The sequence below is a fragment of the Cnephaeus nilssonii genome (genome assembly GCF_951640355.1).
Source record: "Cnephaeus nilssonii genome assembly, chromosome: 12".
Lineage (NCBI taxonomy): Eukaryota > Metazoa > Chordata > Mammalia > Chiroptera > Vespertilionidae > Cnephaeus > Cnephaeus nilssonii.
In genome coordinates, this window is record NC_137083.1 from 31,151,607 (window position 1) to 31,179,523 (window position 27,917).

The 27,917-nt window shown below is 43.8% G+C and overlaps 2 protein-coding genes across 3 annotated transcripts in view; one reads left to right on the plus strand and one right to left on the minus strand.

Annotated features, from left to right (window-relative positions):
- Positions 1–491: 491 nt before the first annotated feature.
- On the plus strand, positions 492–22,630 carry TMEM243 (transmembrane protein 243). Its single transcript, XM_079785387.1, has 5 exons — positions 492–827; positions 1,214–1,500; positions 19,019–19,069; positions 20,103–20,207; positions 21,608–22,630. Exons 2-5 carry the CDS (start codon positions 1,423–1,425, stop codon positions 21,728–21,730), a joined length of 357 nt encoding a protein of 118 aa, XP_079641513.1. The 5' UTR covers positions 492–827; positions 1,214–1,422; the 3' UTR covers positions 21,731–22,630.
- Positions 22,631–22,775: 145 nt separating this feature from the next.
- DMTF1 (cyclin D binding myb like transcription factor 1) overlaps positions 22,776–27,917 on the minus strand; it is a 46,042-nt gene continuing 40,900 nt past the window's right edge. For both annotated transcript variants that reach the window (XM_079785386.1, XM_079785385.1), the window contains 4 exons: positions 25,569–25,724; positions 24,636–25,001; positions 23,575–23,722; positions 22,776–23,353 (listed from right to left, as the gene is read on the minus strand). In XM_079785386.1, coding sequence (XP_079641512.1) covers positions 23,244–23,353; positions 23,575–23,722; positions 24,636–25,001; positions 25,569–25,724 — 780 coding nt within the window. In that variant the 3' untranslated portion in view covers positions 22,776–23,243. The remainder of the gene's footprint in view (positions 23,354–23,574; positions 23,723–24,635; positions 25,002–25,568; positions 25,725–27,917) is intronic.

The following is a 27,917-nucleotide window of genomic DNA, read 5'->3' on the forward strand; positions in this document are numbered from 1 at the left end:
AGAAGTGTATCCACCTCCAGTTCTCTACGAAGTGAAGAGGTTGACAGGCACGCGTTCCCTGTGGCTGCAAACACGCTTAGTCAGCACCTGCTCTGGCAGGATGAGTAGACAAGTCCAAGTACCTCGCACTCATCACCTCCCGACTGTTTCTGTGAACCACACAGGACCCCTATCACAGGCAAAACCAGACATCCATACCCTCAACCAAATTTGTCAAGGACCCCATTCTGTCCTGTTGCGCCAACACTGGGGAGGTTGTGTTTTGCAGATGCTTTCAGCCCAATGCAAAGCTCTCCTCAGAAATGTTCTCTGCTCCCGTGGCTCGCGCAGACGCTCCTGACGAAGAGGCTCAGAAACGTGCCGCCGGGAGCCTGCCGTCCCGCGGGGAATCAACGGGCACCTCCACAACGAACGCTCCGCGGCCAGCGCGTCGCCCCGGCGCGTGGGATTGGCAGCCGCGGCCGTGACGTGGCCGGGGCGGGCCGAGTCGGTTTGCGACAGCGGCGCGGGGTCCCGGCCCGGAGCTCCGAGGGGAACCCGCGGCGCGGCTCCCGGACCGGACCGTGCGCCCGCTCTCCGCCGGCCCGAGAGCTCTCTTGCCGGCCCGCGCGCCCCAGCCTCGGCACCGAGTCCCGCGCGGGTGTGGACGCGGGACCCGCGGCCCCCAGCGCGGCCGGGACTCTCCAGCGTGCGGGCGGGCGGGCGGCCGGGGGCGCCGAGGTGTGGCCTGCGGGCGCGGGGCGGGCGCGGGCTCCCCGGCAGGGCGGCCAGTCTGTGCGGGGCGGCGGCGGGATTCTCCGCCCGGAGCGCGAGGAGAGCGGCGGAAGGTAATGCAGCCGACGCGGGGGTCCGAGCGGCCGGCCTGCCCCCCGCAGCGCGGCGGGAGGCTCCGCTCGGCCACCAACTTCACTTCTCCCGCCGCCGGGGCGGGGGTGCCGGGGCTCGAGGAGGGGCTCGTAACGAATTCTCCCCGGAAAACTTTCCCCCGGGCCGGAAGGTCTGCGCGCCCGCGGGCTGGGGGCGGGCCGGGGGTCGCGGGTGGCCGGGCCGAGGGGGACGCCGAGCGGCCGGGCGAGGAGCGGTGCCCGGCGGCCCGTGCGGCCCGAGCCCGGCCGGCCGGCGCGGCGCTGAGATTGGGGGACGCGGCGCGGCCCGGGCGGGGGCGTCCTGCGGGGAGTCGGCCCCAGGTGTTTCCTTTCACTTCCTTCGGCAGCTGCTGAGGATGCGGCGGCGAGCGGGGCTCGGGCGGAGCGGCCTGGCCCCCCGCGTCTGAGCGCCCGCCGCCGGGACCTCCCGGGCGTCCGGGGCCGGCGATGTGTGCCCCCCGCTGACCAGGCGGCGCGGGGGGCCCGGACCGGAGACTGCGGGCGGGAATGCTGGCTCGGTGCTGAGTGACTTCGGGGAGAGTGAAGAAGCCCCAACATGGAGGACTTTTCTACCAGGACCTACGGCACCAGCGGTCTGGACAACCGGCCGCTGTTCGGGGAGACGTCGGCCAGGGTGAGCGCGGGAAGGGGCTCCTGGCCCGGGTGTGTGTGTGTGTGTGTCTGTGTCTGTCCGTCCGTCCGTGTGTCCGCCCGGCGTCCCGCGTCCAGGCGGGCTCCTTGCGCGGCCCCTGGAGGCGCTTGCAGGGAGAGAGCTGGCTCCGCCACCCGCTTCCCTCTCGAGGTGTTTGCCCCGCCGCTCGGCTCCCTCTTTGGGGCGGGGGGTGGCCTGGGGCCCCGGCGGCGGGCGCCGAGGGAAGTTCGCCCAGTTCTGGGCTGGTGGGGCCCTTGAGCGGAGGGCGGAGGTGGGAGGTGTTTGCACACCCGCCGGGGAGCTGACCTTGGAGAGGCTTCCGTGCCGGGGGGCCCCCCCACCCCCACCCCCCTTACCCCCCCCCCCCCCCCCCCGGAGGTGCTGCTGAGGACTGTTGGTCCAGGGCCATTAACGGTTCGCGGCCGAGGCGAGAAGTGAGAGTTTCTTGTTGACTTTCCGGCCGGGAAGCGGTCCAGGGTCTCTGGGCCCACCCAGGCCCCATGGCACGTTATTTTAGGCTTTTCCCAAGTCTGTTTTCTTCCAAGCCTCTCATCCTGGGATGTCCTGGGCCGGGCCAGGAAGAGAGCGCCCTTTCCTGGCCTCAGCGCTCTTCTTCGGAGTCGTTTGGGCAAGAGGAGCTTGTTTTTGTGTTGGTTGTTGATGTTGGTTTCACCTGGGAAGTGGCACGGGCGGCCTTGGGTCCCTGACACATTGCTTTCGGTCTCTCAAAAGGTTGGGTGCGCGGGAACCCACATCCTCTTGGGTTTCTCAGCCCGGGCAGGGACAGGATAGGGACCTGCACACCCCGCAGTCTGGGGCGGGGCCCTGAATCTGGAAGCTGCCAGCCTGCTACCAGACGACTACTTTATTTAAAAAAACACACACAAAAAACTCCATGTGGATTTTGCTTTCTCTTAAGGTGTCTTAAGTAAGTGTTTTAAGCCTGAAGTCGAGGAAGATGCTCCTTGTTTACCTTGTGGCTTTGCATTATTATCGCAGCCCGCGGCACACCTGGCTTGAGAAGTATGGCTCTAGTCCAGGAGATGTTTCTCTTTCTGCTCACATTATTGAGCATTGTGTGACAGGCCCCCGGGGGTGCAGGGAACCCAGCTAGGTGGAGGAAATATGTGAACAATGTGATACCATTAGGTCTGTGTTATGGACGGGGCATTGAGGGGTCAGAGGGGAAGCTGGTCACTTTTTATTTGGGAAGCTTGGGGAAGACCCTAGGATAGCTTCTCCATTCAGTGTCTGGTGGCCTTGAGCTTTTAGATAGGAATGCCTCTAAACGGGTTTGAAGCCGATTTGGAGCCTGGAGAATGAATGGAGGCAGCTTGTTGCTTGAAGGGCTCAGACGGAGAGCATCTGGCGGCCCAGCTGTTTCCCCCATGGGCCTTGGCACACAGATTGGGGTTCTGTGGAATGCAGGTTCTGACCTCGTTTAGCCCCATAGCCCTTGAGTACTGAGGTAGATGACTTGGTAATTGACTTGTTGATTGATTGATTATTTATCTTCACCCGAGGATATCTTTCCCATTGATTTTTAGGGAGAGTGGAAGAGAGGGAAAGACAGAGAGAAATATCAATGTGAGAGAAACACATCGATTGGTTGCCTCCTGCACGAGCCTGGACCGGGGCCCTGACCTGGGAGGAGCCTGCCACCGAGGTACATGCTGTTGTCGTAATGGAGCCCAGGACCCTTTGCTCTGCAGGCCGTCGCTCTATCCACTGAGCCAAACCGACTAGGGCTGGACTTGTTAATTTATATAGATACTTAGAAATATTGGTGTTTTCTTGCTTGGGCCTAAATAGTCAATGACTAAGTTTCCTATTGCCTGTGATCCATTTGAAATCCGTCCAAAAACTGCTATTCCAAATATGTCTCTGTTTATTGAATACATTTTAGTCCAAGAGTATATAGCCCTGATATTACTTAGGCTGTTTTAGGCATTTTAACAGTAGATTTAGCTACTCACAGCTCCTTTGATCACCCTCTGAGATTGGATATGGGGGAATTGTACAGAACAGAGACAGGATGGTCTGAGGATGGAGAAGACATGTTGTAAGTAGGTGCTAGGCCTGAAGAAGAAGAGGAATCCATCTTCAAAGACAGCAGATGATTTAACTTGAGGACCTGAAGTGGGCGAGGCACAGGAATGGGGCTTCAGTAATGAAAGGACAGGACACGTTATAGGGTGCAGTCCCGTGCAGGACAGTCACTGTTGGAGCAGGTGGATTCCTGGGGCCCCGAGAATCCTTTCAGGGGCACTTGCATCCAGGTGTTCCCAGTGTGCTCTCTTTCAGATGCCAGGACACGGACACAACAGTCACTTCCCAGTGACACTTAATATTCGTGAACTACTACTTTTGAGGAGAAAAATCTAGAAAGGGGAAAACCCACTTCTTGTCATAGTGTGACAGATCTTCTCAGTTCTTATATTTACCTTATAACAACTGACCAGACATACAGCCTCTCAATTCTATTATTTTAACCTTTTGCACTCGGATGTCGAGTGTGACGGTTATTGAATGTATCAATAATTTGAAATATAAAAAAATCCAAATAAATAAGTTTGTATGAAAAGAAACTCCAGTTTTTTATTCTACTGCCATGCTTTGTAAAATCTGGGGTATTTAAAAAATTAAATCCCGAGTAGAATAAAGGAATCGAGAAAAAAGCAAGCGAGTGCAAAGGGTTAAAATTTATTTTTTAATTAGTTTACATGTGATATTGTTCTGTATTAGTTTCAGATGTACAGCAAAGTGGTTAGGAAATCATATACTTTGCAGAGTGGTCCCCCAGCCTGGCCCCACACCTATTTATCTTGGTGTTATTGACTGTATTCCCAATGTTGTAATCTACATCTCTGTGGCTGTTCTGCAGCTACCAATTTGTACGGCTTAATTCCTCAGTTTTAAATCTAGAAAGGACTAGACCTTAACTTTAAGGCAAAGATGACTGAAGCCCACAGAGTAGAGGAGTCTAGAGGGAAGTCTGTTCTTGCTTAGTGCCAGCAACTGCTAGGATTCAGCTTTCTTTCCTTTGATCCTCAGATTCCTTGGTAAGATGTGTGTTGTTGTTCTTGTTAGAACTAAGGAAGCTGAACCACAAAGCAGGTTACCTTTTTCAGTCACACAACTAGTTCTCTGGTTAGGTTTTACCAATGCCCTTTCATGAGTTGACTGGTATAGTACTTCAAAAGCACGGTAGACATTCACCGACCTATTACCCTTTCACAGGAAATTGGTGAAGCGGCCACCCATGGTCATGGAGTGAGTGAAAGGGAGTGAGATCTACCAGGGCCGTGTTCGGCAAACTGCAGCTCGCGAGCCACATGCGGCTCTTTGGCCCATCAATCGTTGTACTGTTGATATTTGGCTCTGTTGACTAATGAGTTTGCCGACCACTGTACTAGGGAATAATAAATACATAACCTTTGGGCCCTGAGCAGCGCCCTTCTGGGCAGACCCTGAGGGAACTTCTGCCTTCCTCTGTACTGGCTGCACACAATGATTTCAGGCACTGAACTCCAACTGTATTCACTCTTTAGCATGATATTTAGGAATAACTTTACAGATAGAGTCATGGAATGAAAGGCAAAAGTAGCCAGTTCTCTATTATTACATAAATATCTAAGGGATAAGACAAAGAAGGAAAGCTGTTCAGTTTTTCTAAGAAGTAATTCCCTCATTCCTTGATACTTTGGGATTACATAATGCTAAATGGGCTATCTTATACACCCTGGTCAGAATGTCTCAATGCTTTTTTCATCTTTTTTATCTGTCCCAAGTTCTGGGATAGATTACCTCTCTTTTAGAAAAAAGCAAACCTGGCACAAATGCCATGGCAATCCAGGATATCTGAGGTTTTTAATGTGCTGTAGCTTCGCATTTTCTAAAGAAGCACTATCCAGTAGAAATATAATGTGAGCCACGCACCTGATTTTAAATGTCCTATTAAAAAGTATAAACAGCCCTAGCCGGTTTGGCTCAGTGGATAGAGCGTCAGCCTGCGGACTGAAGGGTCCCGGGTTCAATTCCAACCAAGGGCACATGCCCAAGTTGCCAGCTCTATCCCCATTAGGGGGTGTGTAGGACGCAGCCAATTAATGATTCTCTTTCATCATTGATGTTTCTTACGGATGTTTCTATCCCTCCCTTCCTCTCTGAAGTCAATAAAAATATATATTTTAAAAAAAAGTAAGTGGTTAAGAGCATCGGCCCATGCACAAAAGGGTCACTGGCTCGAGTCCCAGGAAAGGGCATGTTCCTGGGTTGCAGGTTTGATCCCAGGTCTGGTTGGGGCGTGTGCAGGAGGCAACTAATCCATGTGTCTCTCCCATACTGATGTTCCCCCTCCCCCATACACTCTCTAAAAATCAATGGAGGATTAACAACAACAGAAATTTTTTAAAGTATAAATAGATAAAATAAGTTTTAACTCCATACATCCAAAATATTTTAATATATAACCAAAATACAGTTGTTTTATTATATAATCAATATAAATGGAAATATATAATGTTACAACTTTTTTTTCATACTAAGCCTTTGAACTCCAGTGTGTATTTTTCACTTACAGCCTGTCGCAGTGTGGACCGGCCACATTTCAGTGCTCAGTAACCACATGTAGTTAGAGTACTATTGTATTGGACAGCCCAGTCTGAAAGCAAGTGAATTATTAGTTAGGGTGGTTCCATAGTCTGTGGGACTTCTCAGAATATGTTAATATGCTAATTTTCATTGGGACTCGAGTTGGAGAGTAGTGCTTTTTGTACTGTTTTGGTGGCCAAGTCTTTTAGCACTGGCACAATGCCCTACCCAATTCTTATCTCCCCCTGCTACCCAGGAGTATTCAAGGGACACTTTCTAAGGTTTGAAAGTGTTACTCAAGGAATCTCCATCACCTGCTCCTCCTTTCCCTCTCCTAGTGTGAACTAAAACCTGGAGGTATTCCCCCCTCTCTTGCCCAGGGCTACCTTTAGAAGTTTGCTTTAGGACAACACACCCTTGGGGTAATCTTTCTATGTGATGGATGGGCATTAAGCTATCCTCGGGGCCTGTAAGGCGGTCTTGATTTCTTGATTTGCTAGCTCACTGCCCAATCATCAGAAATCATTTCAGCCAGTCTAGACTGGTGAACCTAGCAGGAGAAGAAGAGGATGGTTCTGTCTGGGGAGAAACCTAGTGCAGTTGGTGGGAGGTAGTGTAAATCGGTTTGCAGACCAGCCTATTGATTTTCACTAGTCACCAAGTAAGTGATTAAGAAGGGTGGTGACAGTTCTTACCCCTGTATTTCTACTTGGATGTGATATAAGAAGAGTGAGTGACTTTGGAGGAAGGCACATCACTGGACTCAGGTAATATTGGAGGGGAACCTCTGTGTAGGGGGCAAGGAATTGGGCCCCGAGTCTCAGATTTTTGGTTGCAAGGCAAACGTTCCATGTACCCTTCCCTCCTCTTCCTGGTTTTTTTTTTTTTTTTTTTTTGTGTGTGTGTGTGTGTGTTTAAGGTGTAAAACAAGGTTTTTTTTTTATGATGTGTAGTCCAATTCAAGCAATTCAAACTTGGGGCATTTGGCTTCTGCAAATACTAGTGTAAGATTAGAGGGCTACTTCTTGCCTTTTGAGGCGTGAAGGGTGTGGGGGTTGCTGCTTTATTAAGAACAAAGCTGTGGTTCATATTGTTGTGTCTGCCAGCTGCCTGTTCCCTTGCCCAGTGCCCCAAAGGCTGTTCTCCCAGGGTTTCTAGCTTCTTTCCTTTGACAGAACTTCGGGGCGATCCTCAGAGGAGAGCTAGTCATCCAAGGGACCAGATCAGTTGTCCTCTTGCCTCTCACTTTAGTTGCAGTTTCTTGGGCTGGAGACTCTCTGGGGGTTTGGCTCAGGCATCTGTGTTTTTAGAAAGCTCCTCAGAGGATGCTGGTGCAGAGGGAGGGCTGACATCCCGGGTCTCACCCAGGCTCCATGGAAGCCCAGTCCAGGCTGGCACCTTCTCGTGGACCCCTTTCCTTTAGCTGCCTCCCTGTCTTGGCAAATGTTGTTCTCCTTTGTGTAGCGCCCTGTCTTCTCCAAACTTCTGGATTCTGCTCAGTCTACTTCCCACCTCAGAACCTTCCTACCACCAGCCAGCAGCCACACTTTGCTCCTACAAGCCTGGCAGTCAGAGGCGCTCCAGCACTTGCTCCTTGTGCTCTGAGGGATTTATATATGGGTTGTCTCTGGACCAGAGTAGACACTCCTGGTGGGGAGGAGGCCGTGCCCTCAGTTCTCCATAGCACTAGGCACAATGCTTTGATTTTATGTGTACTAAGTTTACAGTGAAGTGAGAATTTAGCATCACCAAAAAGTAACCTGCATTCTTGGGAGATCCTGGAACATCAGTAACAGGCGGAAGCTGGTGTTCAGAAAGAAACCTGGAATGCTGATACCAAAACAGGAAGTGGTGCGTCAGGCTCTCCTGCAATTCAGGTCCTCACTCTCCCCTCTCCCTGCTGAGCTTCGCAAAAAGGCCGGAAGTAGGAATACGTACAGTATTGTATAAAAACACTTACACTGAGGTCTGGCCTTTCATAAGTGGATGGTCTGCTGGGTTTTCTTCTCTGTAGATGGGTTTTCCAGGTCTGTGATAATAGGCTGGGTCTACCAAATTGATCTTTTTTTTCCCCTTAAGGTCAATCCATAGGCCATCTATAGGTGACCATGTTTAATGAACTGCCATAGGGACATGTGTTTCTGTGGAAATTATGGAATGCATTTGAAATTGGGGCTGCCCTAGAAAGTGGGTCCAGGACATAGCACCCACTCAGCTCCCACACATCCCTGAGGAGCCTCATCTCATTGGGAGATGGGCATTAGATGTGGTAGAACTAACACTGACACCATATTGACAACTATTTACCAATCCTCTGTTAATGTCAGTTACTCTGTTCTAGACACTTTATGTGTAGTATTTCCTAATCCTTACAGCAACCCTGCATATTTGACCATTGTGCAAATATGGGAATTCAGGCCTAAAGTTAAGTGACTTTTGCAAGGCAGGCATATGGTAAGAGAATAAGTCATGTGTTATCTCCTAACCTCAGGGTCAAGGCAGGCATATGGTAAGAGAATAAGTCATGTGTTATCTCCTAACCTCAGGGTCCTTTACTACCAACTCTAGGGATCATTTGCCCCTTAAACATGTGGAATAGGTTTGTTTTCTATTGTTGCTGTAATCTGATTTTCATAAATGGTGCTTCAGTGAAAAGAATATATTTCAAGGGCATGTATCTGTGAGAAAGAGAATCTGGCAGAATGGGTATACAAAAGCATTCACAATGGAAAGATACTTCAAAATGTGAATCTGTGGTATAAGAGAAACATTTAAAAACGTCTGTGTACTTACTGTGTCGAGAGAGAAGTGAGGGGGAAGTTGGTGTTCAGGGCTACACAAAGCCGTGGAGGATGTGGATGCACTGAGAGTTCAGAGCGTGAGACTGTGAGTTGTGGGCGGACCTGCATTCTCATAAATCCTTTCTCACGCATCCGCTGTCACCGCTCAGTCTGGCGTTTCTTTGGCAAGCCTCAGAAGGATAGAACCTTTGATCAGAGCAAAGGTGTCCCTCACTCTCCACCCGGTGGGCGCTATCCCTAGGGTTGTCCCTGGTGCCAGCGTGAGGGGAGGCTCCTGCTGAGTCAGAGCCAGGGACCTCTGGGGACCCAGGTTAAACCCACTGGCTCAGCTGGGCCCAAACCTCCTCCCACATCCTCTCGGTAAGTGTGTTCCCAGAGCGCTGCCCTTTAAGCGTGCCACCCAGCCATTTCCAGAGCTTTCCTGACAATGATTTGGAAGAAGAAAAGGAAAATCATTTCTGAGAATTGGCCTTTTATTTATGGCATGAGAACCCTTATGTTTGATCGGGAAATGAAGAAGTTTGGACGCAAAATTGCAAAATTGTTGGATGTGGCTCAAGGGTGTGAATCACTCCTTGTAGGCTAACAAAGGTGGGAAGGAAGGTCATGCCCTTTGGACATGTCAAACATGCTGAATAGATTGCTTTTCTTCTCTCCCCCTCACAAGACAGTCACTGTCTTTAGTGACCCGAAGAACATGTGGGCTAGAGATAATAAGGGCCAGGGATAATAAGTACTGAATTTAAAGGGATGAACCCTTTAATAAAAGGATGAGCAAAGTGCCAGGGAGCATGAAGAAGGGAGTAATTCTCCAGGAGACATCAGATCAGAGGGTTTTTGAATCTTAGACCTAGAAGCAGGACATAAGACTTAACAAGAGGAGGTGACCAGAAGTCCCAAACAGGAGGTCCAGCTTGTGTCAAAGGGGTAGGAGCTGGAAAGCACAGGAAGTGGCCAGGGGCTGTGATGGTTCCACTGTGACTGGACTCTTGAACTGAGGCAAGGTCAGAGGAAGGCGGGGCTGGGTGGAGAGCCTTGAATGCTGTGCTAAGGAGTATGATTTTCTTCTGGAGGCTTTAGGTTGTTCACTGTGCATGTACATTTTTTTTACTCAATTATTCATTGTTATGAATACCTCATCTCAGGAAATGTCCTTTGTGCTGGATAGTGTATCTTTTCTCATGGAGCATAGATGTACTGCAGGGAAGATAGGCATTAAACAAATCTTTGTTCTTCTTTCTCTTATTAATAAGCTTCAGTCATCCTGGCCTTTTTTTTTTTTTTAAGTAGTATTTAAAAAATATCCCTCCCTCCCTCTCTCCTTCCCTCCCTCCCTCCCTCCCTCCCTCCCTCCCTCCCTCCCTCCCTCCCTCCCTCCCTCCCTCCCTCCCTCCCTCCCTCCCTCCCTTCCTTCCTTCCTTCCTTCCTTCCTTCCTTCCTTCCTTCCTTCCTTCCTTCCGACAGATAGAAAACATCTTAGATCGGCTGCCTCCTGCATGCTCCCTTCTGGGCATTGAGCATGCAATCTGGGCATGTGCCTGAGATCAGGAATTGAACCAGTGACCTCTTGGTGCAAGGGTCAATGCTCAACCACTGAGCCATACCAGCTGGGTCTGGCCTTCTTTTTTTCCTTTTAATTCCCAAGCTCACTTCTGCCTCCGGGCCTTGGCACTGGCTTGTTTGCAAGATCCTTCTCTCAGGTCATTACATGTTTCATTTATTTTTCTTATAAAGGCCCCTGCTCAAATGTCATATCATCAGAGGAAATTCTTTTGACTAAAACTGAGCCCCCAATTTCCACCCTGGTTACTCTTCTTTTACCTTGTTTTATTGTCTTCCTAACTTCCTAACACTTAGCATGTGAAAAAAAGTGGAGAATGAATGCTTAGCATCCAAGTTGGAAACAGGATGGATAGAAGGCTCTTCTAATGTTGAGGCAGTTGAAGTTTTTGAGGCCAAAACTCCATGAAGGAAGAAATTCAATGTAGAGATGAGGTCAGAGATAATTAATTGAGCCAGAGAATGGGTACAGGATTGGTAGAAAACTGATCACCTGCTGGTCCTCTTCAAGCCGGAAGGAATGAAAATAGGGGAGGAGTTTTCCTCTTTTTTTGTGGCCTTTTGTGTGTGTAAGAATTTCTGCTGCTGTATAGTCTTCGAGTGGTACCAGGAACCTGTTTGAGGTAGAGCTTCTAACTACTTTCTTGAAAAAGACAAAGAGTCAACCCAAAATAAAAGGCCATGGAAAAACAGTGAAAGCTCAGCCAAAAACATGAATTTATGGTAAACTCAGTTAGTTTGTTCTTTTAGCTAACATTTGAGCATCTAGTCTATGCTGGCACTGTGATTGGCCGAGGGAAATGACCAGTGCCACTTTCCACCAATACGGTGACACCTTTGTACAATCAGAAGAACATTATCTGCACTCTGGGTAGTGGCAGCTCTGCTCTCTCAGTCGCATGGCAGACATGGCCCTTAGCCTCCAGGACCCTTATAGTGCAGAGGAGGAGGCTGACGAGTAAACTGGGAGTTAAGTTAGGACCGTCTGTAGGTTTCACAGCAAGGCTTCAACCCCAGCACAGAAGCAACTGGGGTGTTGAGGGTGACTCGGGGCTGGGTTTTCAAAGCATCCAAAGCAGATGAGCATAGCTACCAGGAAGTCTTCTGTGCATTGCTGAAACTGCTGACTCCACGGTCAGAGATTGGTAGGGAGGCCCTCCGGTCAGAGGTTGGGATGATGTAGTCAGTGGATGTGGGTGAAGTCCAGATTGAGGCAGTAGAGCAGAGGGTTGGAGGAAGAGGGATGTGGCAAAGCAGGTGCTGAAATAATTGAGGTAACTGAGAAGAAGGGAAGAAGTTGGCATGAGACTGCCTGGGCACATACGTTTCAGAAACTTGAGGATGTTTTATTCCATTCCAGCTGCTCCAACAGAATACCATAGACTAGTATTTCTCTCGTGGTTCTGGATGCTGGGAGTCTGAGGTCAGGTGTCTGCAGGGCTGGGTGAAGGCCCTCTTCTGGGTTGGAGACTTCTGAGTGTATTCTCACGTGGCAGTAGGGGCTAGGGAGCTCTCCGGAGCCTTTTATTTTTTAAATAAGGGCACTAATCCCATTTATGAGGCCTCTACCCTCATGACCTAAGCACCTCCTTCTTAATACTGTCACATTGAGCCTTAATATGAGTTTGGGAGTGGGGGGAACACAAACATTCACACCATAGCAGAGGATATTACTGAAATTACCCTGTCAGCCTGGCCTGGGGAGCAGGGAATGCCTTGCCCCCCACTTCTGGCCCCGTGAATGTGGGATGAGCTGTGGGTAGCAGGGGTCTGTTGGGGAGAATGTTCAGAGACAGACAGCAAGGGAAATCCAGCATGGGAGAATGCTATATTCCCAGAAACAGGGTGCTCACATGGCACAGACTTTCAGGGTCGGGGTGGGGTGACTGACAGGACTTGCAGGGGTGGGGTGTAAAGACTGACCCTGTAGGACTGAGAACACCTGGAGAGGGAATGTGGGTCTATAGGGCTACCTGTGATGTTGTCTGAAGAGAAGGACTTTTATGGAGTCCCAGAGAAAGACGTACAGTAAAACCTTGATATAAAGGACTAATTCAGTCAAGGGGGTTTCCATTAAAGCTGAAAGTCCCTTATATAATAAAGTAGGTTTTTTGAATGCCTATGTTAAAAATTTAACAAATTAGTTGTAGATATAGTTGTATAATTAAAATTAAGTATTTATGGCAGTTTTAATTTCACAGAAAAGTTTTCTCTATGTATTATTGTAATTTTAAATTTATACTGAATAGGTCTAGTAAATGTGTGCATTTACCAGTCACTGTGAGTAAACACATGCACACGGCTGGGGCGTGGCTTAGCATCACGTGGGAACATCACCTGCACCTGTTAAAACTGCTTCAGAAAGTCACACCACGTGACAATAGAACCGATGCAATGTGATCATGTGCTAATCATTCACTGAACATTGTTTACAAGTGGTGACTTTTGGATTTAAATATGGATATAGTTGTAGATATGTAATATTTATGTCAGCAGAAAATTAAGTGTTTTTTCAACATATGGCCTATTTGCTAAAATATGTTAAAAATAACAGAATTAATAACAAAAAATACCCTGTTAATTTAATTATTAGGCACACCTTGGTTAAAAGCCTTTTAAAATTGACGGTGTTAATTTTCACATATGACATATGGGCTGGAAATTTTGTCCGTTAAATCTGAAGTCCTGTAACACCAAAAATGGAGCTCTCGTTGTTAACCTTCCCCACCTTCTCTCCGGAGTGTGGAGGGAATGTCTTTGTGGCATTGTCCATGCGGGGTTTTTCTCTTCTGCGAGGGGTTTTCTGTTTTGCTCCGCTTCTCCCGGACGTGAAGGACGAGCTCCTCAGCAGGAGTGCCGTCATGCCTCTGGCACCCGTGCTGGTCCTGCTGTAGAACCCTCGTAACTGGGCTTGTGTGCAGGCTGGTTTCCTATGGATAATTTCCATGGAGTCAGTGGAGCCTAGCCTGGAGCCTCCATTAGATGTGGGCCTTCGTGGCTGGCAAAGACATGTCCTTTTGGGCCACAGGACCAGGCCCTAGCCTCTGTGCTGCTGGGTGTCCCTCATGGAGCAGCAAGGCCACTCACAGTTCTGAGGAAGGGGAGTGAGGAGAGCAGCCTGTGTTGTGAGAGGCACTGTAAGGAAAATGCTGTCTGTGAATCCTCTATTTCACCGTCTTCACAGTGCGAGTGCCAGCAGTGTGCCACTCTCTAGGAAGGAAAACAGGAGGCTGTCTTCCCCAACCTCAGTGAACCGCCAGGCCTCATTGAAGAGACAGGCAATACATTTTATTTTGGTGCAAGAAGTGTAACATGGGTAATGTGATCCTGGAGCCCTGAGACAGGAACGTCTCACGTCCTGAGGGGTGGGACCGGAGGATGGTGCCCAGGAGGTGATGTTGGAGTTGAGCTCTGAAGGATGAGCAGTCATTGGGAGTGTGGCATGTCAGCCATCCCAGCACCCACCCACACCTTACTCCTTTGGGAACATGATGCCTTTGGCTTTTCTATGGGTCAATATAAGAAATTATTATGGATGAAGTAGCTGCATGTTCTGTCCTCGTATTTGCATAGACCCAGGCAACAAACTCCGCGTAGACCCAGGGGAAGTTTGCCTCTTGTGACCCAGCATGCTTGCTTTTGTTAGTGAAAACTTATAAACCCCCTTGAATTTCCCACTTGGCTGCCAGGAATCTTCCTACTAACATTTAAACTTAAAGAAGAAAAGTTTTCTTTAGTGAAATTCTTTCCTGTAAACTCTTTTCATTCCCAAAACCCCTTTAGAAATTATTTCTTGCTCTTTTTATTGTTGCTTAAATGGGTTAAAAGTTTTACTAGAGTAGCGTAAGTCCTTAAGTCCATTTGGAAGCAGGCAGAACATAAATTGCTGTGGAAATAGAAGGTCAAACATGATATGACTCTTCTTAGCATTTCCAACTGTCTACTAGGATGTTTCCAGGTTGCTGAGGACAATTGCCAGGTTTGGTTATTTGGGATGTTATTGCCCATTTCCTTCCAGGGCTATCATTAAACAGCTGAGCATTTGAAATCAGTTTGGGGTTCGCTGTCTTGTAGCAAGATGCTGGCTAATGACTGACCAAGCAAGATTGGGTGGAGGTGCTTCTACTTTTTGATAACTGGGGAGTTGGCCTTCTACTCTGGCCCAGGTGGTGATAGATGATCCTGAGCCATAAATTAAAGCAGGAAGGGACCAGAGATCATTTGATTTGACAGACCCAAATGGGTTAAGGCAGTGGTCGGCAAACTCATTAGTCAACAGAGCCAAATATCAACAGTACAACGATTGAAATTTCCTTTGAGCCAAATTTTTTAAACTTAAACTTCTTCTAATGCCACTTCTTCAAAATAGACTCGCCCAGACTGTGGTATTTTGTGGAAGAGCCACACTCAAGGGGCCAAAGAGCCGCATGTGGCTCGCGAGCCGCAGTTTGCCGACCACGGGGTTAAGGGATCCTTTTAAAGTTACACAACTAGCCTTGGCAGAACTCCATGAAAACCTTGGTCTTTTGACTCTAATTTCAGGGACCACTTGTATTGGTGTAAGGATCCTTAGACCTTTGAACTGCTCGCTAGGCTTGCATTTTGCATAAAGCATTGGATAGGAGACCTTACCATTACCTGTGTCATTGAATCTAGCTACCCGTTGGTAAATGGAGGTAAGGTGTTCCTTACTTGCTTGACAGGTAGAAGCCATTTGCATGTATGTCCATTTTTTTCTTCTTCCCCATTTCAAAGGAAGATGAAGATGTGGCTCCTACTCCTCCTGCTCTTCCCTCCCTGACGGCCAAGGAACCTCACTTCCTTTCTCCTAAGTGCCTTCTGGCGCTCTGGATAGTATAAACTTCCTGAAGGTAGAGACGGTTTTATTCATTGTTGTGTGTTTGCGTCTGGAATATAGGTGGATTTTTCTTTTATTGAAATATAATTGAGATGTTTAAATGAACAAATAACTTATGAGGCTATATATCAGAATCCTTCTCAAGACTATACATGTGAATTTTTATGTTCATGTGCTCATATCTGCATGCATATGAGTTAAGACTTGCTCTCAACCTGTTGTCGAGTATTTGTCTTTGGGAAGGACATCCTGATTCCCTCTCCTCTCCTCTCCTCTCCTCTCTGCAGGTAAGGATCAAGGCTGGTTTTGATCCTGTCAACCTTCCTTGGGGAGTGAAAATAAGCAACAGTATCAAGTTTAAGGCTCTGGGAAGGGAGAATGGTTTTGGTAGATGGAAAAAGGTAATAAAACTGGGGAGGAGATAGAACTAGTTTCTGTGAGAAATTAAAATAATAGGGACTAGCTATACTAGTGGAAATAATCTGAGTTTCAGTTCATTCCATAACAGCAAAGATTAAATTCAGTAGCCTCTTTTCCCCAAGTACTCTTATTTCTGATTTGGAGCCTATCAATTCTAAAACTCCTGAAATACTAATTAATTGGCTGTTTAGTTATCCTCTATTCTTTAATCTTTGGAGATTGGGAGCTAGGGGAGCTAGTAAAGCCCTGAAAAACAATCTCTGGGCCCAGGGAAAGGTCTCTCACCTTTGACTTGGACTTAATCAGTATTCAAAATGGTTTCATTTAGAATCTAAACTTTAGAGCAGTGCTTCTTAAAATTTTAAATGTGCACAAAAGTCACCTGAGGAGTTGGTAAAATGCAGATTCTGATTCAGTGGGTCTGGAGTGAGGCCCAGTATTCTGCATTTCTCACGGGCTCTCAGCTGGGGCCGGTGTTGCTGGCCCACAGAACACACTTTGTGTAGCAAGCATTTAGAAGAAAGAGCCGAAGAGTGAGAGGTCTTCCAAAGTTAACTGTTTTTTTTGGGCCTGTACTCATGGTTACTTTGATAGCAGAAGGTCTGAATCCAAGGTCTTGGCTTGGAGAAAGAATACCCTGTGAGAAACTCTCCTGCCCTTTGCCAAATAGTTCATCCCATCTTGGGAGTCCAGAGAGACTGCATTTTAACAATAGAGTAACCAGTATTCATGTAGATGACTCAGCGTTCCATTTGGTGAACTGTCTAGAAGGCAAGCAGGGTAGTAGTCATTAGTTTAGATATATTTTCATGAGTGATTAAAACCAGTTAGGCTTACATGGATAAGTCCGACAATCTGAAAAAAAAAAAAATCACTTATGAGGAACTCCTCATTCCTGGAAGATAAAACACTTCACGGTAATAACACTTCATGGTAATACCTTGCCAATAGGCTTTTTGAGGTGTTAACTGCCACTTGGTATCTTTGTCTAGACCAGCAGTAGCATTCTAGGTTGCTCTTCCAGTGAGGATAAGTGGAATCTGCTCTGTTGGCATTGAATCCTGTCTTCATCACTCATTGGTATTGAGAACTTGGGCAAGTTTTCAATTTCCCTGAGCCTGTTTTATTCTCATAATACCATTTCATCCCAGGACTTTTAGAAAAGATATGCAAAAACTTTTGGCATAGTTACTATTCTTCACCATTATCCTCTTCCCCCCAACACACACACACACGCACACACTTTGATCCTGGTTGGCAGCTTGCTGTTCGGAGATGAGTGATTCTTGGCTACCTTTCACCTGAACATCTTCAGTGGCCTCTTTCTGTTGGTAAGAGGAATGTTGGCAGGTATGCAGACTTCCTTAAGCTTTTGCAAATCCCTGGAGATTATAAAGAGATGGGAGCAGATACTCTTGACTTCTCAGCATAGACCATAAGTTTAGATGAACCTTTTTCACAAGGTAGAATGGTAATAGACTATATACACATTTATGTTAAACACACACATATTTAAAATTTGTGTTGTGTGGGAATAATAGTGACCAGTCATTAGCCCCTGGGTCTCTTCTCCAAGAATGGTCGGCATTCCAGGCTACTATGTGCTGTGTAGGCTCCTCTAGCTGAGGCGGTGTAAGATTTGGTCTGAGCCTTCCTAGGTTAGAAGGGATGTGGCAGGTATTCAGTGTCCTTTGTACCATGCCACACGGACTTGCACTGCCCTTGGTCTGGACAGTGGTTTGTCCTTGGTTAGATCAGGCACACCCCATATAACTCTTGGCTTTCTTTCACTCTTGCCTCCCAGCTCTGCCTGCCTCTTAACTTTGGATTCTTATTTTTCAGTATGAAATGAGTGTTTAGTTGCTGTTCTGTGCTGGTTCCTATACCCTTCCCATCTCTGAGCTTTTGTTGATTCCCTATCCTGCTGTTCTTTGCTAAAACTTTACCAAGACAATAGATTGCTCAGCTTTCTCAGAAATAAGACAGCTTGATTTTATTGGCCTTACAGTAGTGTTTGCTCATCAGGTCTTAAATCCTTATGACCTTATTCTGTAAACTCTACAAATAACTTCTGTAATTTAATACATATATATGGTCTGCATAATTAATATTAGTAACATATGTATGTGAAGTATTTAACTTTTTTAAGTCCCCATAAATGAAGCTAAATCTAGTCAGAGGCCCTAATTTAGAAACCCCATTTCAAAGTTGCTTCTAACTTGCTGCGTGACTTTAGGCAATATTTAACCACACTCACTGGGCCTAAATGTACCTTAACCTGTGAAGTTAAGATTGGATTCGACCAGGTTTTGAAACCATTGTGGTTTGTTGGGGTGAGGATGGGAAAGACAAGGCAGTCAGGGGTTTATATATTGAAGACTTTTCCCCATTTAATAAGTTGGAAAAAAAACTCATGCTGGCACTTGTAAGCCTCAGTGTTCCCCATTGAATCCTCCTCCATCTTCAAAAGACTTGAATGTAAAAAAATGTCCTTTCCTGTGGATGAAATGGGGCCATATGTTAAACCTGACAATCTCAGGAGGCCTGTGTGGTGGCGTTACAAACATAGGATGGTCTGAAATTAAAACTTTTAGCTAAAAGCAGTTTATGGTGGGTAGTCTTGTCCTAGGCTAAAAAAACCTCCCCGGACAAAGGTCAGTTTTCACCTTCACCAATAAGCCTGTTTTGTTGTTTTTTTGGCATCTATTAACAACATACCTTTGGAATGTCCAAGTAATTTCCTTTTTCCAGACCCCTCAAAGCAGAGGCACCACTCTGTGGAGACCACAAATGCCTCATTGTTAAGTGTTGACTGTTAACCATCTATCATTTTACTTTTTATACAATCCCAGAGGTTTCCCTGCTTTGCTTTCTCCTGCCTCCCTAATCTGTCACAAGTAGATTTCGTGTAACCCACTTATAGCTTCTCTTTTGATTGTAATGTATAAATTAAGGTGCAAAACTGGCATTCTCTGGAGCATTTTCTTAATCTGTTGAGATTTTGCTTCCTGGCAATTATCAATTTGGCTCAAATAAACTCACAAAAATTCCCTATAGGTTTGAATATTTCTTATATTGACATCCCAGTCTTCCCAGAGTACCTTTTCTCCACTTTGGTGGCAGAGTACACTTTGCCTTTCTGGCAATTATGTATGTGTAGAGAGGGGTAGGATCTTTGTTTCTTCATTCTAATCATGCAGTGCCTAGTGTACTTTTCTGAAAGTGCCACAGATCTACCATATGGCTCAAAAACTCTTTTCTCTTTCAGGATCGAATCATCAATTTAGTTGTTGGCATCTTAACATCCTTATTGATTCTAGTAAGTATCTTTATTTTGTGTTTCACCCGGGCTCTTAGCCAAAGTTTTAAAAACTTTAGTATTGTGGTTCAATGAACTCTTCAAAAAAATACTTAAAAGGGGCCAGCATATCAGCACATGAAACATTCCAGTCATAATTACATTAAGACTTTTCAATTCTATTACCACTTAAAATTGCAGTTAGTAACTCGAGTAGCTAAATTGGCTTCCACCTGCATACATAGTTGAATATGTGAAATAGTACAAGTCAAATAACTTATTTTTCTGAGTTTGCCTAGTAAATAAGTAACGTGTCAGTGTCTTCCAGCAACTCCCTTCTGTACATACAGTATCCAAAAGGTCCTCACTTTTTTTTGCTAATATCTTAAGTTTACTTTGTTCCTTAAAGTACATTCATCACATTTTGGGTTAAAAAATATTTGGTCATATTATGCAACCTGTATAATATAGGTTGGTAGTATCACAATAAAATAAAAAACAAAGCTATTTCCCATAGTCTGAGAGTGACATTTCTGTGGCGCATATTCATTAAATGAAAGAAAACTTTAGGCAATTTGTTAACAAGGTTTCTTAATTAAAAAAAGAATAGGTATATTGCTGTATCTATGGTAGAAACAGATCTCCATGGGGCATTAGAAATCCCTTTCAGTATTTTTCATAATATTAAGCAAAAACAGTTATGGTTATATTTTTTTGTTGGGAGTATTCTAAGTAACAAAAAGGTTAGAACTTTTCCCAATGTAATTATTGATCCTAGGAATGAGGCTAAAATGCTTTTTAATCTTTGTTAATGAAGAGATTATTTTGAGGTTAGCTAGTTATACTGCTCTTTGTTTTGTCACCTTTCATGAGGAAAGTTAGAAAGAGGAAGTACTAAATGAAGTAACAGTCAAGCAAGTATTTTATTAAACATTACATTAAATTAACATTCCATAAGGCAAATCTGGTGATAAATATCATTTTACAATGTGAAGTATGTTATATTACATTGTCTAACCAAATTACTCCTAAGGCCTAATTTCTCTTCATACAGGTAACGCTGATCAGTGCTTTTGTTTTCCCTCAACCACCTCCCAAACCATTGAATATATTTTTTGCTGTCTGCATCTCTTTGAGTACAATTACTGCCTGCATACTTGTGAGTACTGTTTAGAATTGAAATTGAGTATCCTGAAGGGCTGAAGGGTGCTGTACCTGGACAAATTCCCAGCTCTGGGTCTATCTGAAAGGGTATCTCTAATTACAACCCCACCATCCCAAGGATGTCAGAATTCTCAATATTAATTGCAGGGTTTTCTTTTTTAATCTGAATTTCTTTTCTCTTAAATCCCAAAGTTGTAACCTTAAAGGGAAACTTCCCTTGGTGCTAAAAAATGGGAAAAAAAGAAATACTTAAAAAGACTTAGGTGGCCAAAGATTTGTTGTACTTTACTTAATTCATCTTCCTTCAAGAACTGCATACTGGGCTCAACAGGCTTTGGGAAAGGCCATTACTGCTCTTATGGGAAGAGATACAGCACTAGCGCTCTGGATTTATTTCTAATAATTAAAAAGTCTGTTTTAATTTCTGTGCTTACCTACCCAAATGAAAGTAATTCTCCAGGGGAACCCAGAGCTGCAGTTGTACTTGTCACTACAGTTTCCATTTTACTACAAAGCTTTTCTTTTAGGTGAGAAATAAAGATGGTGGTAGGCCTCAGTTGGGTATTTGCCAAGTGTTCAGTCATTCATTAGTTGGTTATTGTTTCATTTCCGTTGATAAGAGGCAGAATCAACACAGTAAACCCCTTAAGAGTATTTGTTTTGACTCACATAGGGCTTGAATAATAATAGCAATATGTTCATTTGACTTAAGATTAAACAGGATCTCCAAACTTCCAATGCACTGATTCTGCTGTCCTATGATCTGAGGGGAGAACTGGCCACCTCACTTTAGGAGCCTTTGGAACAAAGCTACCAGAGATGCTCTCCTCCCACCCCCAGACTAAAGCCAGAAGTGACTAACAGTAATTTAGTTTAAACCAAATACATGCATATGTAAGCCCAATTTTGTACTGGCAGCCTGAATTGTATATAAATTAAAAAGTTGTTGCCCCTTCTAGTACCTAAAGGAACTGTATCTTTTACTCAAATAATGAAGGGGTGGGGAAAGATAGGTTTAATTGTTTGTATGGAAAACATACAAAAGAATAAACTCTGGCATACTCTTAACTGCAAACCTACTTTTGCCCACCCTGTATTTAAAACATCCAAAAGGTACACATTTTTGAATGCTTGCCAAATGATTGGTGGATGCTCTTGGTTTGAGCATAGAACAATGTTAACTGAGCAAACAGGAACAGTATGATTTTGGATGCGGAAACTTAGTGGTACTACTTGAATGATAAAGAATAAGAATTAAATTCTGGCTGCATTAAGTCTCAGGAATGTAGATTAATACAAAATTAGTCTCATCCAGGGGAAAAATAATTAGTTGTATTTTAAATACTTGAACCAATGGCTATTACTTAAATTTTTATTTAATTCTTCTTCTTTTAGATCTACTGGTATCGACAAGGAGACTTAGAACCGAAATTTAGAAACCTAATTTACTATATCTTATTTTCTATCACCATGTTATGTATATGTGCGAACCTGTACTTCCATGATGTGGGAAAGTGAGGCTGCCAAGGAGAAAATACTTACCAGGTCTCTTCAAACCTATACATTAGGACTGTGAATAAAAGCTGGATAAGGTATGCTGAAGAATCTCCTGCACAAGTCTGATACATGATTTTCATGTTAATTGTAAATCTAAATCCCCTCTTGCAGGGGAGACATTATATAGATCACTTTGCTTTTTTAAGGAGCTGATGTTGCACTTAAACATTCCAACCCTTAAAGCTCAAACAGCACAAGTGATTTTCACTTTTGAAATTGAAATTTTTTATAATGTAATGGCATGGCGAAAGGCTATGTAACAATCAATCTTGCATTTTAAGACAAATATTCTTTTATTTCTGTTAAACTGAATATACAATTATTGTTCCCTAGGCAACCAACTCTTGCTTAAAACTACAATTTGTTTTCACATTAACAAAACAGAGACGGGTGAAAAGACAATTTGATTGTGAAGATCTAATTACAATAATAAATAAAATAATTTATACAAGGTTGTTTTTTTTTGTTTACTTTTCTATAGAGTCATATATGTTAAAGCTTTAAGAGGCTAGTTTTGGTTTAACCTTCTCAAGTACAGGAATGACTCTTGATTTGTTTCATTTCATTACAGAAGCAAATTTTGATTTTTAAAATTGCCCGAGAGGGAGAAATTTTATCACACCCTCACCAGCTAATGCACTAAGTGAACAGCAAACTCTGATACCCTCCTTAATTATTTTCTGGGTACTTTATATTGCAAAATACATAAGAAATGGTCATAGTATAGGACAGGGAACTTCCTTCCCATTTCATTTTACTTCAAAGTGCTAATTTTGTAAACTGATGACAGTGGGTTCTGAGGAAGTGAAAACTGAGTTTTGACACAACCATTATCCATAGTCCCTTTAAAGTAATAATAATGATTAAAAAAAAACTGTAGTGAATATTTTTATCTTTTAATGCTTTCTTCTCTACCCAGCTTGAATCAGCTCCCATTGCCAGCAATCAGTAAAACCAAAGGAAACTGCAGCACAATCACCTCCTAGGTCTGTGTCCTTGTATGCTGGTCAGTCTCAAGCTAATGATAATCTTTTTGAAGAAGGACACTGGTAACTCCAGACCATGTTGATGAAATATAAACAGGCTTACTTGGGACTAGACAGAGATTCATATCTGATCATCAGAGATGAATATTACACCATTTTTAAAACACAGTAGTTAAACTTTGGTAATTCAAAACTCTTCTCAGTGGCTGAAGTGAATGAAATTCCCTGCTAAGAGATGGCACTTACCACAGGGATCTATGTATTTAAGACCTCCCATACTATACTTCCATAAGACTAGACCTCAGATGATGTATTTAAAGGAGGTAAAAAGTCATAGCAGCAACACTGTTCGTGGCTTAAGCACTGTATGTATTTAAAAGCCAGAGGAATGGTAAGTTAAGCCTCGTGGGGATTTCTCCTATTTCTTTGGGGATGTTGTAATTAACAGTGTGGCTTCTTTGCCTGAACTACCTGTTTCTAAGAATTACCTAATGACAGTTTACCAAATCTTCAACATCCTTTGAGTCTTCTGAAACAGGACTGCCCAAAGATGACCCAATGATATTTGATTCTTCTCGATGATGTTGGAATATGGGATCTGTAATGAGTTAAATTTCAAATTAGTCTTAAATGTATATAACATATATTTCCTAATCCATGTCAAGAATCTAGAGTAAGTATTCTACCAAAGTGCAAAATTTAACAAGAAGACTAATCTTTATTGTTGGATCAAGAAAGACTAAAACAACTGAATTAAATAGCTGCCTGATTTTTCTCCTTAAGACTTACCAGGCACATGATGGAGATGTATTACAGTACCTGTTAGTGTTGTCAACGGTAAGACAGATTCCGTATCTATAACATCAGATGCCTGGATAAAGCCATGTGGTGAAGGAACAATAAGTATTGTTTCATCATCAATTGTTGTTTGATCAACTTGTTCTTCTATAGTAGGAGACTCTAAATCCTAAATAATAATTTTAAAAAATGAGATTCTGACTCAGATTCTTATTAGTTTTCCTTAAGATCCCAATCATGTTTAAGTTTGAAAGGACTTAACTTTCAAGTATCCCATCCTATATAATAAAAGCCTAATATGCTAAGTGTCTGGTGGTCTGTTCGACCAATCAAAGCGTAATATGTTAATGATATGCTTAGGGCACTCAACTGATCACTATGACTGGCACTGACCACCAGGGGGCAGTCGGTCGACCGGTTGACTAGTCGCTATGATGTGCACTGACCACCAGGGGGCCGACGCTCCAACTCATAGGTTAGCTTGCTGCTGGGGTCCGGCTGATCAGGACTGAGTGGGATGGGATGGACATGCCCTGGAGCCCTCCTATGGTCCTTCCCCAACCCCGATCGTGCACGGGTCAGGGGATGTTGGGAGAGCCGGTTTCAGCCCAATCCCAAAGGCCAGGCTGAGGGACCCCACTGGTGCACGAATTCGTGCATTGGGCCTCTAGTTTTAAAATTAAAATAGAAAGAAATGAAAGTTAAGGTCTTAAAATAGACAAAAGAACCAATTCAGTTATAGAATAACTGATTATAGAATAATGCTGTTCTGTGGCATGAGGTTCCTAAGCTAAACCACAAAGATCTACATTAATCACCCTCAGGAAAATGCTTCCATGGGTTCCAGCAAATGTTTCCAAGGGAATGCTTTTAGTGCGGGACAGTGGTAAGACGGAGCAACACTGCTGGTTGACTGATACTTGTGCAGTCAGAGGTACGGGTTTGCACTTTATTTTGTGTGTGTCTAAAGAAAAGCGGTATCACAGGATATCACCTGATAAATTATTTCTAAGCTCTTTCCAAACTGCAGGTTTGAAGCTCAAGGCAAGAACCCATAGGCTGTTCACTTAAGTATAACTTACCTCAGTAACGTAAGTACAGGCCAAATGAGAGCGTGATTCTTCCTCTTGTTTAAGGTCTTCTTCTGTTCTGACCATAATACTATTCATCAGTTCTGTGCTATTTTGGTCACTGAATTTGGATATATGAGCATCATTAAATGATGGCTCTATAGTCACCTTAGGCTGATGAATTTCATCTGGGAAAGTATCTGCTTCCAGGGCATCTGGAGGCTCAGGAAAATCTGATGAGTGAATATCACTATCTACTGTCAGTTCTGCTTGGGATATGGAAGAAGTGATGTCCTCTGTGGCAACTGTCTGAATGATGACTCTTGGTGTGTGACACTGCACTGTGACATTGTCACTTGTGTTCAACAAATGCTCCGGCTATAAAATGTTAAAAAAGAAAGATCAATGGCAAAATGAAAAAGGACCTATCATATTCAAGTTATAGGCAACAAATGACATTTATAGGTGCTAATATGAGCTACTGTTCCCCCCCCACGTCTCACCTGTGGAACTGCGATGTTCTTATCACGATTATTCTAGAAACCCTGTTCTTTGCCCACATGGGCCTTTGCTCACCTAATATTCCTATTCCCCTAATCTAAATCCATCTCATGCAAAGATACACAGGGAGTGAGGGATTTACCCCAGTGAAGGCAGAATGAAGATATAAAACATTGCTCCTGGGACAACAGTGATAGGGAGAATTGTTTAAATAAATGGACTATTAGTTTGGGCTCTTATATAAACTAATCTTGGTCTCTTTTAACAGGTATTCAAATACTTGAACAGAGCTCAAAATAAATCCCCCTCCCATCAGAGAGCTTGTTATGGAAAGCATATGGGTTCTAGCATAATATTAAAAACTAGAAAAACATGGTGACACTTGTCAGCCAATCTACTCTACAAAAATTAGACAACCCAAAGAATTTATGTAAGGCAACATACAGATAAAGCATGAACAATGATCTGTTCAGGAGAAGCAGGCGCAGCAGCCGTCAGGGTTACTGTGGGACTAGCAGTCAGAGTGAGGGGAAGGCCTTGGCTTGAGCTTGTCTGAAGCAGGTAGGTACCTGGAGTCCCAGTGGGCTGTAAATGGAAAGACTAAAAGAAAAAACAACATCAACACAGATGCATAGACTACTGAGTTAAGTAAGTAGACTTACTAGTACGCATTAAGCCCAAATGGGGTCACTAGCCACAAAAGTACATACCAATTGTGTCAGTGTAAACAAGTAATAAAATGAAGGTTATAATGTCCTTTACTATGTATCCCTCTTAAGTCATTACTTGGCCTAGAGTTAAAAAATAGAGAGGCAAGGCCTTTATCCTGCTCTTTGCTTTCTGTATTTCTATGCTCTGCTCTTACTTGTTTAATGGGACCAAGATGTGGTAACATGAGCCACTGTTTCCCTTGTTATCCTTTCTCTGTAGCACATAAAAACTAGCATTCTCCCAATTTCAAAAGCTTCACATTTTTGAAAAGGCACTGCAGCAGTGTTACTTGAACAGGTTTTTTTGCACAGAATGATTTTAGCAAATATTTTTTATATTAAGAGGAAATGTACAAACATAGCAATTAGCAGTGTTCTGCTAAAGGAAAAAGAAAATTCTTATTTGAAAATCTGGTAAACAGACAACACATTTATTTTTTTGAGATTATAGAGGTATAACATAACTATTCAACACCCTTACACCCTTCACGACCATAAGCTTCTATATAATAATTTGAGTTTAGTTTATCCTAACACTCTAAAGGAAAAGTATTGGCATGTTCTTTAGACTGATGGGGTCTTGTGGACCTAAGCCACAACTGCTCTCCTGGGCACAGACTCACTGAATCCAGGTGTCCTTACTCCTAATGAGGATAGTAAATACTGCTCATGGAAAGAGTTGTGAAGATCAGAAATGATTACGATGGTGCCCGATACCAGTGGGGACTCAATTTCTTCTGTCTCTATAGAAGTGAGAGCTGTTATATGTACATGTATATTTTAATACATGTACTTTATTTAATATATGTATATATTCAATGCTCACAATTATTATCCTTTATTAATAAACTAGTAGCCTGGTGCACAAAATTGGTGCACATTAAAAGGAGAGAGACCCAGACCCAGCAGGCTCCACCCCACCGGCAGGGGACACAGTGTCAAGTCCCTGCCCACCTGCGCCTGCTGCGCATACAGCCTCCTGCTGATCGGTCATTACAGCATGAGGGCATCACGACCATTAGCATATTAGCTCTTTATTATATAGGATTAGAACAGAACTATAAATATTTGATTTTAACTCGATGAGTAAAAACTTGAAACATACCCTAAATATATGAGTATACATTGTTTATGTAGTCAGGGGGAGGGGAAGGTAGCAAAAAAGAAAAGTTCTGTTTTCTACCTCTGAAAAAAGATCTTTCCCTATAGGGATTTTGTAGACTACTGGGTTAGGCTTAAATAAACTAACAGAAGTTTGTTCTCAAAGAGAACTTTTTGCTGTGTTGTCAATCCTTGTGAGATTTGGCTGTGGAGAGTAAACTCTTGCACTAATAGTCCTTATGTTCACAGCAAATAAATCTTAACATAATTTAAATAAAATCTATTTTATATTTTCTTCATGAAAATTGAGCTAAATCTGGCTTTACCCTATTTAGAAAGCAGGGCAAGAAGTGGGAGTTTTTTTGTTTTTTTTTAAAATATATTTTTATTGATTTCAGAAAGGAAAGGAGAGGGGGGAGAGAGAGAAAGAGAGAGAAAGAAAGAGAGAGAGAGAGAAAGAGAAAGAGAACGAGAACATCAATGATGAGAATCATTGACCAGCTGTCTTTTGCATGCCCTCTACTTGGGATCAAGCCTGCAACCAGGGCATGTGCTCTGACCGGGGAATCGAACTGTGACCTCCTGGTTCATAGGTCAACACTCAAACCAATTGAGCCACACCAGCTGGGCGAGAAATGGGAGTTTTTAAATAAAATTTCCATTTCCCCAAAAAGAAACTCTTTCAAATTAGCAGTCATAGGTTTGCCTATTTTGGAAGGTTCAAATAAATTGTAGTTAAACACTATAATGGTGTTTTCTGTCTAGTTTCTTTAACTTAATATGTTTTCAAGGTTCATTCTGATTGTAGCATGTATATACTTTGTTCTCTTTTACTGCCAAGCCGTTTGTAGGCTTTAGGACATTCCATTTACCCTTTTATCAATGGATGGACATTTGGGTTGTTATTGGTTATTATGAATATGAACATTCATGTACAGGTTTTTATTCAGACATTTCTCTTAGGCATACCTGAAATAGAATT

Bases quoted from the DNA above. Each gene is read 5' to 3' on its own strand.
- TMEM243 (XM_079785387.1), top strand. From the start codon at position 1,423: ATGGAGGACTTTTCTACCAGGACCTACGGCACCAGCGGTCTGGACAAC. The intron at 1,501-19,018 runs GTGAGCGCGGGA...TTTCTCTTTCAG, and splicing joins TCGGGGAGACGTCGGCCAGG to GATCGAATCATCAATTTAGT. The intron at 20,208-21,607 runs GTGAGTACTGTT...TTCTTCTTTTAG, and splicing joins CAATTACTGCCTGCATACTT to ATCTACTGGTATCGACAAGG.